The sequence below is a fragment of the Drosophila tropicalis genome, unplaced genomic scaffold (genome assembly GCF_018151085.1).
Source record: "Drosophila tropicalis isolate 14030-0801.00 unplaced genomic scaffold, ASM1815108v1 contig_158, whole genome shotgun sequence".
Taxonomy (NCBI): Eukaryota; Metazoa; Arthropoda; class Insecta; order Diptera; family Drosophilidae; genus Drosophila; species Drosophila tropicalis.
In genome coordinates, this window is record NW_027172602.1 from 9,539,553 (window position 1) to 9,555,297 (window position 15,745).

Consider the following 15,745-nt stretch of genomic DNA (forward strand, 5'->3'; position numbering starts at 1 on the left):
CGGACTTGTCGGTGGCGTGGTTGGTGTAGTTGGGCTCGTTGGTGGTGTGGTGGGTGTTGTTGGGCTGGTCGGTGGAGTGGTGGGTGTCGTCGGACTTGTTGGAGTGCCCTGCGCCTTGACATTGGCACAAAGCGCCACCAGGCCAATCAGCAAGCCAAAACACAACGCAAACTTGAAACTCATTGAAGTTTTCTTCTGTTAAGACCCACAATGAACTGTACTCATCCTCGAATTAAAGCCGCGTTTTTATAGCCAGCTATTCCATCCAAAATACATTCGAGCATATGTAAATATTATTCTTTCTTTTGGGTATCATCTTCCTATTAACAAAATAACAATTGTATCCATAAATTAGATCTTTGCTAGTTGGCGAATCGTAAAACAAACAAGTTTATGCTCTATTGTTATCGCCCGATAACAACTGCTTTCAAAAAAGAAATGTGTTCCAGCACTTCAATAAACAAGCGAGGTAAATATTTGACAAAAATTGATTCTTGAAAAAGGGAATTTTTTTTCTTTCTAAACCAATGGAAAAGTCAGAGCCAACTTGCCAGATTAGTCTGGCAACAACAAAATTGTCGCAAATATATATGTATACCTAATCGTTTGTGCAGTTGTTTTCTTTGTTTTCATACATTTGGCCTAGGTTCGAAACTAAAAACCTTTGGGACAGGCAATTTTTCTATATGATTTCTATAATTTAAAGATATTAAAACAAAATCCTTTAACTAGAAATGAGCAAAATTTGAAATATCAGCTTAAAATATTTATTATTTCGAAAGTGTCGAGTATTTCACTGCCAATTTCGTTAACAATTGTATTAAAAAATATAAATAACAGCATAAAACCAGTCAAAACAGTCAGTTAATATTAGGTCTAGACCATTTTGCATTTATATTTATATATAATTATGATCATTAGAAGCCCAACCTGAGGTTGTGTCCGGCACTTGATTTTATTGTAAGTGACTAATTGCTAATTGTAAGAACTAATGTACGCACTAGAATTGTCACAGGAACTGAGTGAGCGGCGGCAATAGAATGAGCGTCTTTTCATGCTGCTAAAAGACTGGCTTGAGACCCAAGCTACCGAATATGGTCTGTTCGATGGGTGGAACCTCCTTGTCTTCGTGGTGTTGCAGCAGCTTGAAGATTCCCGTGCCAATGCCAGCTGGCATGCCGAGAATAATACGCTCTGAGACACCATTGACAGCATCCGTTTGGCCATAGTAGGCCGCATCGAACAGATGATCGGCTGTTTTCTCGAACTGCAACAAGTGAAGAGTGTAAAAAGAGCGAAGAAATAGATTGCTGATTGTATGCTTACCGATGCCAAATTGAAAACACTTTCCCGCATCTTGGCCAGACCATGCCGCGTAATGCCCAACACTTCACCGCGGGCTGTCATTTGGCTGGCCAGGAGCATAATATGCCGCGAATCGACACTCATGCCGTGACCCTCCATCACGTCCGTGATCTCGCTCATTATGATGGTGCGTGCCGCCTCGATGCCCAGCGTCTGAAAGACTTCGCAAATGTTATTACTCCGCGTCCGTTTGCCAATGATGCCGTATGTGGCAATGACTTCGCGCAGGCCATAGCCCTCAATGCACAGCTTGTAGGTTTGCGGCTGGACAGTGTCATCCACTGCAATTACAGCTCGATTAATGTTTGGCAGGCCAGCCACCACAACGTTTTGGATGCTAATGGCCAGACGGGAGAGTTCCGCATTAATGGTGGCCGTTCGTGTTGCCTCCACACGCACAATGATGCGGGAACTCTTGGAGGCCACCTCCACCTGATTCGGTTTGATGCGCAAACGTGATTTCAGTATGCTGGCCACAATGGTGTCCAAATTGATGTGCAGCCCCAAAACCTTAATGCGTGCCATATCGATGCCAATAACCAAATGGCAGCTGAAGGCACGACACACCACTTCCACATAGGATGAGAGTTCACCGAGGGTTGTCTTCTCGATGCGTGCCTTCACCTGTCGCGCATACTCCATGCTGGTATTATTTCGCAGTTCAGCGGTAATAATTGGGGTCGATATGGTCTTGGTGGCATTGATAATCTCCACAATACGCGGCACTCCCTGGGTAATGTTCATCGAGGCAACGCCAGCAAAATGGAACGTTTTTAGGGTCATCTGTGTGCCAGGCTCACCTATACTCTGGGCGGCAATGGCACCCACAGCGGTGCCCGGTTCGCTGACAGCTCGATTGTAGCGTTCGTTGATGCGGCGCAAATACTCCAACAATTGTTCGCCACTAACAGCTTCAATTTGATGGCACAAATCACCATGGGCCAGATACTTCTTCTGAATGCCCTCAATACGTTTTGCCACAGTGTTCAGGTGTTTGCTGTAAACACGAAATTCATTTAATATTAATGGGTATAGAGGCAATTGACTTTACGGATTTTCTGCTTACTTTACATCCGCCTTAAAGTCGGATCGGGCCTCTGCAAATTCAGGCTGCTTGAGTATCGTTTCCACTTCTGAAAGAATCTCTGTGGATGAGAGTGGCTTCTGTTCGCCACGTGGCACTTGGGCACGCAGATTATCATACTGATGAACCAGATCTACAGGCTTATTTCGTGTCTCCATGGAAACGGGATCAAGGCCATCGCCACCATAAATAGTGTCCACCATTTCGTTGATGGCATTTCTTACAGTGCCATCATAGTGGACCACCAGATCCTCCAGACACTTGACAAGACGACGTTGCAAATAGCCAGTCTCAGCAGTTTTCACAGCTGTATCCACAAGACCTTCTCGACCGGCCATGGTGTGAAAAAAGAACTCGGTGGGTGTTAGACCGGAATAGAAACTATTCTGCACAAAACCACGAGCCGCTGGTATGGCAGCTGCAAGAAGAAACAATGAATCAGTCTATAGAACCAACAAACCTTCGACTCGCTCTACTTACAATGTTTGTCAAAATGGGGTAGAGCACGATCCTCAAAACCATTGGGCACACGCTTGCCACTAATGGCCTGCTGACCCACACAAGCAATCATCTGAGAGATGTTAATATTGGAACCCTTTGAACCACTCAGTGCCATGATCAGGGCACTATTCGTGGGATGCAGCTCAGCGAAACAAGTTTTAGCCGCTTGCTCACGTATGCCGGACAATTCGCGCAGCATAACCGCTTCCAAAGTCTCCTCTGGCGAACAACCAGGCTGGCATTGTAGTGTTCCCGCCTTCAGTTTTTCAATGTACTCATTGCATTTGGCATAGCCGCGATCGAGCAGCACCTGTTTGTGCTGCAATAGCTTCTTGCTGGGCGTCACATCGCTAATGCCAAAGGAGAAGCCACGATTCTGTATAAAGAACGAGGCAATCTGCAAGCAAACAAAATTAATATTAATATAACTTTCTAGGTTTTTGGGATTCCATGTAAAACGAAAAAAAAAAAAAAACACTCTGGCCAACACAAACAAGTCAATAAAATGCCGTCATGGGCCCAATTGAATACATTTTCTGGCGAAAGTATTCTCTGTCTGTCGTTGCCCGTGCTAAAGGAGAGAGATAAAAGATATGGGGCAAATCCCTTGTGTTGTTTTGCCTCTTAATTGGCTAAAATCGCCACAACTGGCACTAACCTGCAAAGGTTTACTACCTTTTGCCAGAAACCTAGTCAAACTTATCAAACACATTTAGTACACATTTTTGTTTGGGATACTGAGAAATCTTAGTCTTATCATAAATTAACCATTTTTGCTGAAGAAGTGACTCATGTTTGTATTTTTGGCTAAAAAACATAAACTTTAATTGGCTTTGAACGAAAATAAAAGAGCTAAGAATCCAAAGATTTTTTTGAGCCTTGAAAACTTTTGAACTAAGTACACACATGTAAAATTCTTTCTATGCATTTGAAACATCTGTCAACGAACTCTAAGACAAACCTAAGGATTCCCTTACTTCAGATGAAGGGATTTTGTATAAAGGACTTGTGAAGATTTAACGAAATTGCACGACGTTTTCGAGGAACATGAAGAGGTGAAAAAAGTAACAAATTATTCGGAATATTGAGATTGCTGACACTTTTTATGAATTCAATTTATAACATTAATATTAAAACCCATGATAATCAGAAACAAGATTTATTAAGGAACAGAACTTTCTATAAGTATATAATTATCCTCAGGCAGATGGAAAAAGGTTTTCTTTTTGTTTGATGGTCAGTGTAAAATCACAAGTGTAAAAAACTTGTCGTTGATAAGAACGCTCCTCTGCCCCTCAATATTTCAAGACCCTTCGTCAACCTTGTTTATTTGGACAAAAGAATTTGAGCGTCCAGAAGCAGCAGCAGCAACAGCAACATCAGGGGGAAACTCACGTCACTCAGAAATAGCGTCAAAGAGCACAAAAAATTAAATGAAAATATAAAAATTGCCGTGTGAGTAATTAATCTTATCATGGAGAGAAACAGCGCAACCGAAGTGGCCGTGTTAATAGCAAATTGTACAAGACACAAGCCAAATGACAGCAGGCCAATGGGTGCTAACGCGGGGGCGGGACGTGGGGGCAACAATGATCGAAATATATGGTGTATATATATTCTATAAGTGGTAGTAACTTGAAGTTGGCTAAAACATTTAATTGCGAAAACTGTAGCAGACAACAGACAACGCACCAGCCAACTTTAACATGGCGAATCTATGGCTGATCCTGATGATCGCAGCGACTATAGCGCTAAATGGGCTTATGGCAAATCCCACAGATCTGGGAATCGTAAGTATCTGTGTGTGTACGTGTGTGTGTGTGTGTGTGGAAAGGATTGGAATACCATCTCATACTTTTATAGCAAGGACGGATCATATCGGGAAAGGAAGCAGTTGTTGGCCAATTCCCTTGGCATGTGATACTCAAACGTGATGAATGGGATGATTTGTTGTGCGGTGGCTCCATAATATCAGACTCCTGGGTGCTTACAGCTGCGCATTGTGCCTATGGACATGATTCTCTTTTCCTACTCTTTGGCACTGTGGAACTTGACGATGAGCAGGCCCTGAATATGACGGCCACAGAGCTTTATGTGCATCCCAATTACAATGACAAGATGAACAACGATGTGGCCCTAATCCATTTGCCAAAGCAGCTAGTGTTCACATCTAATGTGCAGCCCATTCAATTGGTATCCAATTCGCAGGCCAGCAACACATTTGTCGGCACCACGGCCACAATTACGGGTTTCGGCCTAATGGATGATGAGTATTTGGATTATTCGCAAATACTCCTTTTCGCCCACGTCCAGGTCATTGCCAATGACCAATGTTTGGCCGTCTTTGGCGCCGGAGTGGTACTTCAGTCCACTCTCTGTTGTCAAGGTGATGCCGGCAGCAAAATGTCCACCTGTAGTGGCGATTCGGGTGGTCCCTTAATCATCTATGACTCGAGTTCCAGCCGCTATGTCCAGATTGGTATCAATTCATTTGTGGCCGAGGATCAGTGCACTGCCGGCTATCCATCGGGCTATGTGCGTCTCACCTCGTTCCTGGAATACATCGCAGACACCACTGGCCTAGCGCTGAGTTAATCCCAATAAAATAATGGAAATCCGGAATTTCCTTGACTTTTCGAAAATAAATATTGCAAAAACCAACAAACAAATCTCATTTTTTTTGGCCCACGGAGATAAGATAAGAAAGCTACGTGAATGTGATCGAATGGATGGCTTATCAATTGGGTAAGCCTATGGAAAATCAAGTTAGTATTGGGGAGGAGCTATATACTTACCCTGGCTAAACGCCACATGGCCTTAGTGGCAAATGCTTCGCCAAAATCACGGAGAAGTAAGTAGAAGATGCATTGTTTGGTGCCCGATCCCAAAGTGGCCTTATCCATTACTCCACACATCAGTTCCGAGTTGCGTATGTGAACCCCTAAGCAATTGAAAAGATTTGATAGGATTATTCAATGAAATGGAATTGCTTATGCCACCTACATGAGTCATTGTTACAGAGATCCAGATTGCCAGTATAATTGCGACCTTTGCAGACCATGTTTAGAAGTATGGGGGAGTCGCTGTTTGGACGCATTAGCAGGCTAAAGATTTGTTTGCCTGTCCAAAGTCGTCGGGGCTTCAGGATGGCCGGTGTTGGCATTTGGATACGCATGGTAGAGTCGTCATTGGATAAAAAGCAGGCGGCCAATTGCATGGCCTCTTCTTTGGTTAAAAAGACCTCCTTCTGGGTGAGCAAATAGCCACCGGTGATGAAATCCTGAGTCGCAGCAATCAAAATCTCACCATTCTTGGGTGTAACTAGATTCGATTGATTGCCCATCAAAATAATGGCCTCGGCTCGAGCCTCCTCGGTCTGTGGCAAGTGCAGATTCATCTCATCCCCATCGAAATCGGCATTGTACGGCGTACAGGTACACTCATTGAAGCGGAACGTTCGCTGCGGCTGCACCTTAGCTCGATGGCACATAATGGACATCTTGTGGAGCGAGGGCTGCCGATTGAACAGGACAATATCATCATCCCGCAAATGACGTTCCACTATATCACCGCATTTCAGTTCCTGGGCCACCTTCTCGCGATTACCATAAGCCAGATACTTCTTAAAGCTGGAACCACGCTGCTGAACGTAATTGGCTCCTGGATGAAGACTTGGACCATTCCGAACAAGTTGCTTCATGTGACGTATATTGGCCGGATTGACACGCTCCGGATAGGTAAGGATGCGGGCAACACGCACCGGAACACCCACCTGATTGATCATCAGATTGGGATCCGGTGAGATTACAGTGCGTCCACTGAAATCCACACGTTTGCCAGAGAGATTACCACGAAAGCGGCCCTGTTTGCCCTTCAGACGTTGGACAATGCCTCGCATCGTCTTCTTGGGTGCCATATTTAGGGGAATACCACTAATCTCGCTGTGGAAATAGAGGGCCACATGCAACTGCAGAAAATCCCAGTCTTCGTGTATAAGCTCGATCTTTCCGCCCGTGGCCATATGCCGTTGAATGACATCGTTGATGAGGAGAATCTCACTTTGCTTCATTGTGAGGTCATCTTCGGTTGTGCCTGCCTTGACATCAGACAAAACAGATGGCCGTATGCAGGCCGGAGGGACGAACACTCTCGTAACTATCAAATGCTTGGGATGGGCACCTCGAGAACACATTCCCAGCAAGGGTACATCCTTCTGAGGAATTTGTTCAAACAGATCGAGCACCATCAACGGCGTCAGTTCCTCGGCCGTGCTGTAATTGCTTAGTGTGAGATTAAGGTCGCGATTTAGCTCCGTGGAGCGCAGCATCTCCTCCAAGGTATTTTTATAGATGGCATCCACTTTGCGTCCCTTGTACGGATCATGCAGAATCTTTAGCAGACCGGGACCCTTCTTAACACCCCCATTGGGAGCAGCACAATGCGGACACTTTGTCACCTTCTTGGCCTTGGCCAGCATCTGGGCATGCAGAGCCTTTTTGCCCAAGTACGAGAAATTCGGATTGTGCAGCTTCTTTTCGAAAATATTGCGATCCTCCATCTTAAGCATCACATGGGCACAAGACTTGCATATCATTTGTAGGATATTAATGGTGGAACGAAAGTGTCCAATATGGAAAACGGGCAGGGCCAGATCCATATAACCAAAGTGACCGATGCACTCGTTCAGACCCTGCCCACAGGTTTCGCAGACGGCATCCTTGGTGCTGATGCCCATCCGACGATCCAGGACGCCATAGGGCACCGGTTGTCGTTGTGCCTGGTACAAGTTCTTCGAGATGATGCGGACCAACGACTCCTGTTGGATCTGGTCAGCTCCACTGACACCAAACTGCACATGTGAGCTGTCGATAAATTTGAAATATAATTTAGACTAGAAGCGAATAGAGTGCACTTGACTTACATTTTCTTATTTAGCGCTGAAGCACGAAACTGTTCCTTCGGCATGGCTATAATAATTGCCCCTCAAATCTTTGTTTTAATTTAAACTCTGCTTTTCAATTATTTTAATTAAAAACAAAAACACATTTTTTGTCGGCACGTCGAATTGTTGCTCAGTGTGGCCAGAATCCGTATCAGTTGGATATGGTCACACTAAGAAACGCCGGGGCGCGTACACTTGAAATGGTTCAGAGTACTTTCCTTCACTCGCCTGAAGGCAAATACAGCAGCAATTCAAAAAATGCACAAAGATGTGGCCACCAGTTATCGTGATCCGCCGATGCCAACAATTAAATGTAAAAAAAAACAACATCAACAATTAAAATAAGAATAATACGCGATGTGTCCACCTTATCGATTATTTTTTTGGCGCCCACTATTTTGTAACACTACGTGAACTTGTTTGGGGCGAATTTGAACGAATTCGTTTTGGCGTAGCGAATTGGTGGTTTGAAATACTATTTCGTCGCGGCGAAAGTTCGTGTTCGTAACGTGCGAACATGTTGGAGTTGGCCTCATCGGTTCGCCGTTGGTAGCAATTGTTCGAAGCGAGAGGGCAAAAAGTTACGGCGAATATTCATTTTTTTTTTACGGCTTGGGCGAATTCGGCGCGCCGGGCGAATTGATTTCGCCATGTTGTTTTTGTTTTTCACAGTTTTTTTGTGTTGTTTTTGTTTTCGACGTGAGCGGACGTGCGTGCGGACGTTATTTCAATTTTTCGAATTTCGAATTTGGGACTTGAGGTGGCGTGTGTGACGACGACGGGTGTGTGTGTGTGTGCGGTTTGAGAAACGCAACAAAAAATTATAAAAAAAATTTATTCAATTCTGAAGCAAAGAAAACCCAGCGACTAATGTAAAAAATTATACAAATTTTGTTTTAGATCAAACGTCGTCCCATTCACATCCCAAAATACATATAGATACAGGGCAGAGGCATTTATCAATAATTAAACGTACCTGGGCAGTGCAACAGTAAAGCAAAAAACAACAACAAAACACAACTACAATACAAAAAAAACCCAAAAGGCAACATACAACATAACCGCGTCTCGTCTCCGCCTTAGTGTGCGTAAGCAGCGCCCGTGCGTGTGTGCCTCTGTGCGTGCGCGCGTGTGTGTGTGTAAGGTGTGGTGTGTATAGAAAATCGATTGAAATTTGGTTTTTTTTTTTTTTTCACCCCACTTTAACTACTTTTTGCTGTGGTTAAATATATATTTTTTTTTGGGTTATCAAATTTTTTTTTCTGCTGTGAAAATATTTTTGTTCTGTCAATTGATTGAGAAAAAGGGCAAAAGTTGGAAAATCTGAGCCAACAACAACCTCACAAAAAAGGCAACAAAAAAAAATAAAGAAAAACCCTCAACCCTTTAAACAACTGATATGGATAAATCAACAACTACGAACTCGGCCACTGCTGATGGCCAAAATGAGGCATCAAATGCTGGGTGTGGCACCAGCAGCAGCAGCAACGGTGGCAGCAATAACAACAATAGCAGCAGCAACAGCCACGCCAATAGCAACAATATAAGTAATAATAACAACAACAACTGCATTGGAGGCAGCAGCAGCAACAACAGTAGGCCCAATCACAATGCTTTGCAACGTTTATCATCGGCAGCAATTGCAGCAGCAGCGGCAGGAACCACCAGCAACAGCTTGTCATCGTCATCATCATCATCATCAGCATCCTCGTTGATGATTAACCTTAATATCAATACAACAACCGGCGGCAATTTCGGTGTCAGTGTGGAGCCGCATATCAGTGTGGAGAACCTGAAGAAGATAATATCCAAGAAGCTGAAAGTGGCAAAGGATCGCATTTGCTTGCTGCATCGTGAAAAGTAAGTTTTCCACCCGTTTGTTTCTTATGTATGTATGTATATGTCACCTGTCAAATGACAGGGTAAACTTTCTCTAAAAATTTTGTAGAGTGGCAATAAAGGGTGCTTATTATGAGGTTAGTTGTTCTCCATATGTTGCAAGCGAGAGAGAGAGAGACAACAATTTTATCTTCTCCTAACTATTATCCATCGCCCACAATAATAAAAAATATATATTTAATGCTATTACGCAAATACACGAACAGAAAAAACTTAGTTCATATGCTCAAAACAAAAACAACAAACACATACCGACACAAATACACGTAAATTTTAATTTATGACGCAACTTTTGGAATTCACATTGTTGTGATAATGATGAAAAAGAAGAAGAAAGATTAAGAGAAAAATAGACAGACATTGTTATTGAGATTAAGAGAAAAAGAGATAGCAAACAAGTGTATGTATGAACATATGTATGTATGTGTGTTTTTGCAAATAACTTGCATGCCAATGAAAAAAAGAAAAAAAAAAAAAAAAATTTCCCCCAGATTCTAAATCAAATTTTGTTGTTAGACACACATAGACCTTTGTTTAGTCAAATGTTTTGCTTCTGTTTTTCTCTACTACAAAGCAGAAAGTATATTAAAATTTTTGTCGTCTTGGTAACAAGAGTACAATAAAAGCAAATCAAATTACAAATCGATAAGAAAAATACGAAAATCAAAAGGTTATAACGAAGGCCAAAAACTAAAATTCATTCTTAAAATTCTTCTCATAATCAATTGGATTTTGAATATATTTTCTACAGGCTGACCTAAGGCACATTGTTTTTGTTGATTGATATAACCTCCAAAGACGATAGAAAGAGAAGCATACACACATGCATACATACGTTTGTATATGTACATATGTGTACTCTCCCTAAAGGGTTAAACACTGACGTTTCATAATCATAATTTTATTTTTATATTCAAAATTAAAAAGAAGAAAGAAAAAACGAGCATAACCGGCAAGCAGAAACAACTACTTTGGCACTTACGTATGTATTTGTGTACATACATACATACATACATATGTATCTCCATATGTGTGTACATTGTTTTTTTTTTTTTTATTTCGTTGCCTTTTGTGTTTTCTTCTGCTGTTCGCATTGGCAGCAGCAGCTCAGTCAACTAGTTGCATTGCCGTAGCAGAGCTGTAGCGGCGCAGCGTTGGCGTCACTTACATTTACCGGTGCCTGGGCAGCGGCTTGCTCTCACGCGTGCACTCTCTCTCTCTCTCTCTCGCTCTCTTGATGTAGAAAGACCTTAACCACAGTTGAAGAGAAATCGATTTTGAATATGATCGCTACATTCAAGTTCAGTTTTATAAAAAGCAAAGATTTAATTTAATGTGGATTATGTTAACACGTTAGCCTAACAAAAACTAAATTTCTTTAAATTTGATTTGCTTGCTTTTGCTCATTTTCATCTCAGTTTGAACAGTTCCTTTTTAGCCCTGACGCCGCATGTCTCTGCCAACGTCGACGTTAACATCTCTATTGATGTGTGTGTGTGTGTGTGTGTGTGTAGCTCTTTGTTCTTTGGTCTGCCTTGTTGCTGCAATCAATTTGCTTGCTTTTTGCTCTTATCGGCGAAAGCAAGCAGCAGCGCAGCTTCTCTTCTCTCCTTTGTTCCGGTAGAAAAAAGGAAAAAGTTCTATGACCAGCCCAAAAAAAAAAAAAAAAACAAAACAAAAAATGCCATCATTTGGTGGAGAAGCCAGGCAAAAGCAAAGCCAAAAGCCAAATTTATCCATCTAACCACCCACCCACTCAATAACGTAACCACCCAACGTCGACGACGACCACTTTTAATGATAACACACACACAGAAAATCCACCACCAAAAAGCAAAAGCAAAATACATATATAACATAAAATAAAACAAGAAAAGCCTTTTTCAACGAAAGCTTCCTTCCATTTACACCACCAACCAAACAGCCAGCAGAAGTAGAAGCAGCAGCAGCAGCGCAGTCATAAAAAGGAAACTAAAAGACAATGTTGCATAAATGAATATTATCTCAGTGTGTGTGTGTGTGTGTGTATGGCATATATTAAAAGTCACCACCACCATCATGAGCCCAACCCAATCATTCAGCCACCACTACCACCACCGCCACCTTATAGCCTTACATACAATGACCAACAAGAAGATCTCGATTTTCATTCGGTAACCCTTCAACCAACATGTGGCATCAGCACCACTACCTCCCCACACGCAAGACAAGACCAGATCAATAATATAAACAAGTTAAGAAGGGATTTTCCTTACAGCGGAGAGCCTAGAGTGATCGTTCCCACCGGTAAAAGAGAGACGTCTTTGCATTCATTTTCCTATCTCTCTCTAGAAAATGTATGGTTGTGATCCCACACGTGGACATCATCGAGCATAGCGCAATTACCCGTTATTATTGAGAAGAAGCTAGACGAGAGGGAAACAAATTCATTCTACACATGTATTTGGGTTAGTTTCTTTTGGTGTTTTCGGTTATATAACGGTTGTTGGTTCTCTATTTCGAGAGAGATTAAGTTATTGGCATTCCTAGAGTTGCCGCACATGTACATGGAACACTATAGGCATATGTATGTATGTATGTATATTAAGTGGGGCTAGAAATCCCTATTAAAGATTAGATTCCAACCCCACCAACCAACGAACCACCCACTCACCCACCCACCCTCTGATACGGCAACACTTTTACCGCTTACTGACTGCCGCCATAAATGTCGCACAATTCAAGGTGTGTATGTATGTATGTATGTATGTGTGTGTGTGCGTTATGACATAAGCGTAAAGTGGCCGCTACACATGTCACCTTAGGGTACACAGACAACAGCAGCTCCCCCGTACCCCTCCCTCTCTAGCTTTAGCAGAGCAGCAGCAGCAGCATCGACATCATCGACGTCATTAAAAAGAACTAGAGGAGCGGGCAGCGGGCAGCGACGTTGGCGACTAGCGCGTGTCACTTAGTCAGTCTGACAGTTCAACAATATGGTGGAGAGGTTCCAGTTTTAGGTCTGTTGAGTTTAGGTGCCACGCTGTGGTGAATTTCTGTTTTTGGCGTCTGTTGAAGTGTGCAGAGAGTTGTTTTTGTTGTGCAACCTTGTAAAGAATTGAAAACTTTTTGGTAATACATACATACATACATATGTATGTACATATATACAACACACACCCACACAGACACATACAAGAATCATATATGTATTTATCTATGTATGCGTAATTCATATAACAATTAACTATTTTTTTTGTTGCGTAGTTGAGTTTGTTATGCTTGTTGCGAGAGAGAGAGAGCACGAGAGCGCAATAAAGAGAGGAAAAGATCTTGTTTGAAATATGAACAAGCGCTGCTTTGTTCTGGCTTATTGTTTGCCGCCTCTGCCTCTGCCCTGTATAGTGTGTGTGTGTGTGTGTGTTTGTGTGAAGATCAGGTTACACAAGAGGCTTTTGTTTTTGTTTTTTTATTGTATTTGATTTACGTTTTACCGCTCACTCTCTTTGCTGTTAATGCTGCTGTTTCCCTTTACTCTCTAATTATCTCTCTCTCTCTCATTGTATCTTCTGTGTGTGTTTGTAAGTGAAACTCGTTTAGTTGGCTTGGAAAGTTACACCACCTGCCTGCTTGCCTTTTGGCCAATTTCCAAGCCCCACAAGTGCGGCTGCTGGTGCTGCCATTTTGTCCAAACACACACACTGAGTGGGAAACACACACACACACAAAAGAGAAAGAAGAAGGCATGATGATGCCTTACTTTTTGGTATAATAGAATACATTTTCAAAATGATTGCAACAATGTATTTGTTGTTGTTTAAAAATAGATGTGCATGTGTGTTGATTTGATTCTTTCAATTGTTTTTAACCAAATAAACTAAACCAAATCTTCCTAACCCCCCTAACCAACCCCTTTTTCGTCCATTTTCCCCATCCTATTGCCGTTCTTAATGCCAACTATCTGACTGACTGACAGCCTCTGCCAGCAGCGGTTCTTCTAATTTCTCTTTTAGTTTTATTTGAAATGTATATGTGTTTGTGTATTTTGTGTGTGTATGTATCTGCAAGATACAAAAATAAATAGAGTAGTGGTCAAAATTCTTTGCTAACAACACGTTTGCATGTATCTATCTAAGAAAGATACAGACATATGTATGTATAAACACAAATATAGATACATTTATTTGTATGTAGGTACATAGACATATGCACATATTTGGCTTTAATTACGCCAAAATGCAGGCAAAAGCCAAGAGAGTGAGATATGAATAAATTTCAGTCGCCTCGCCGCCGCCGCATCCCATTTGTATCTATTTATGGCCGATGGCGGCGGCGGCAATCATGATGATGATGTTTTTAATGGTGGTTGGCTGCCGGCTGATGGTGGTGTCAATGCACCACCACCACCCAATGCGACCCACCATCGACCACCAAAGAAACCATCCATAAACAAAGTAAATGATATGGATAGAATAATCCATACAATTCTTTATAATTTATATCTGCAGTTGTTGACTAAAGAAAAAATATGGACATTTCAAATTCTTGACATTTTTGTGTGCAAACCGGTTAAACACAATGAAATCCATATTTCCAATGAAAATTTGATAACTGGAATAAAACTGTTATGTGTGAAGTCTGGTGGGGTTTCTCGGGCGCAGCTTTTCCATTTAAGTAGCCTAATTTTTGCGAAATATTTTTTATTACCATTGAATCGGTCTGCAGTAGAAAAGAAAAAAAATACAGAAAACATTTTCTAAAGTTCATAAATCGTTTTCTCCAGCTATGAAAATATAGGGTATACATCTTTACATTTGATTAATAAAGTTTTTCTTGCTTTTTTTCGTAATTTTTGTTTTGCTCAATTGAGCGCAACCGTTACTGTTGTTGCTGCTACTGCGTTGCTTTCAGTTCCTGGGCTCTGCCAGAATTTACTTTCAATGCAAATGCTTACGGCATCCATAACGTCATCAGAGATGAGAAAAAGCCAAGCAGCAACAACAACGACACAACGCCAACTCGTGGCGCGTCTGTGTCTCCGCCACCTCCACCTTCCTGTGATCTCTGCATCTCGGGTTGTGTGTTGGTGTTGGCCGGCCGGCAATTGTTGTTTGTATGTGAAGAGAAAAAAAGAAAAGAGAGTGGGAGTCTGAGAGCGATAGAGCTTGCTCTCTGTATGTGTTTGTGTGAATTTGTGCATGTATGTGCGCGCGCAGGCCCCATGAAAGAAACCCTGATGAGAAGGGGGGCTTCTCCCCGGTCTCCGCCGGCTGTCTGCCTGCGCCTACCTACCGCTCTCCCTCCCCCGCCATACTCTCTTGCTTCATTCTATTTGCATTTTCAATGTTTGCCCTTTCGCAAAATGCCTTCCGGCGATGGTTGCTTCTGCCGCTGTTGACGCTGCAGTCGACGTTGGTTGTCAATTTGTTGATTACCGCAACACTGTCAACGCCAGAGACAGGCAGAGGAGGCAACAGCGACGCTGCGTCAGCGTCAAAGCTAAGAGAGACTGAATCAATAGTTGTAAATTAGAAGCATTTGCTTGACTTTTTCAATATTTTTTTTCGTAGGTGGTTGCCTTGGGAATGGGCGGGGTTCGGTGGTGAGTCGACCGGTGATGTGAAGGCGTTTGGTATTTTTTTTGTTTTTGCTATTTTTAGTTGCTTACTGTGATTTTTCATTGTTGTTGTTTGTTGTCGACATCGAAGACGACGACGTCAACGTTGCTGATTTCTTTGTTTAATTTGTCTTTGTTGTGGATGCTGCTGTTGGGCTGCGCCTGCTGACGCCCTAAAGAGGCTGCCGCTGCTGCTGACTGCTCTGCTGGGAAGCTGCATTTTGTTCAGCCTGTGTTTGTTGTTGGCATCGATTTTCCTAACTTCTCTCTCTCTTTCTGCTTAACTTAGCTTAGCTTGGCTTGGCTCTCCTTCTTTTACTGTTTTTCTCTTCCCAGTCATTTTTTGTCTATCTCTTTC

General features: G+C 42.4%; 3 protein-coding genes across 4 annotated transcripts in view; 2 read left to right on the forward strand and 1 right to left on the reverse strand.

Moving 5' to 3' along the window:
* Positions 1–753: 753 nt before the first annotated feature.
* On the reverse strand, positions 754–8,081 carry Polr3A (RNA polymerase III subunit A). The gene is made up of 7 exons (XM_068302571.1): positions 7,872–8,081; positions 5,954–7,812; positions 5,746–5,891; positions 2,930–3,347; positions 2,432–2,867; positions 1,327–2,362; positions 754–1,267 (listed from the first exon to the last, which is right to left on the reverse strand). The coding sequence occupies exons 1-7, from the start codon at positions 7,913–7,915 to the stop codon at positions 1,061–1,063; spliced, it is 4,146 nt and encodes a 1,381-aa protein (XP_068158672.1). The 5' UTR covers positions 7,916–8,081; the 3' UTR covers positions 754–1,060.
* Positions 4,602–5,619, forward strand: LOC137586506 (brachyurin). 2 transcript variants are annotated; one of them, XM_068302572.1, is made up of 2 exons: positions 4,602–4,740; positions 4,814–5,619. In XM_068302572.1, the coding sequence occupies exons 1-2, from the start codon at positions 4,657–4,659 to the stop codon at positions 5,543–5,545; spliced, it is 816 nt and encodes a 271-aa protein (XP_068158673.1). In that variant the 5' UTR covers positions 4,602–4,656; the 3' UTR covers positions 5,546–5,619. The 2 variants fall into 2 exon arrangements, with proteins under 2 accessions (XP_068158673.1, XP_068158674.1); XM_068302573.1 differs by having other exon boundaries at positions 4,615–4,756.
* Positions 8,082–8,564: 483 nt separating the features above from the next.
* stx (stuxnet) overlaps positions 8,565–15,745 on the forward strand; it is a 31,964-nt gene continuing 24,783 nt past the window's right edge. Inside the window, exon 1 of the mRNA XM_068302813.1 lies at positions 8,565–9,752. Coding sequence (XP_068158914.1) covers positions 9,292–9,752 — 461 coding nt within the window. The 5' untranslated portion in view covers positions 8,565–9,291. The remainder of the gene's footprint in view (positions 9,753–15,745) is intronic.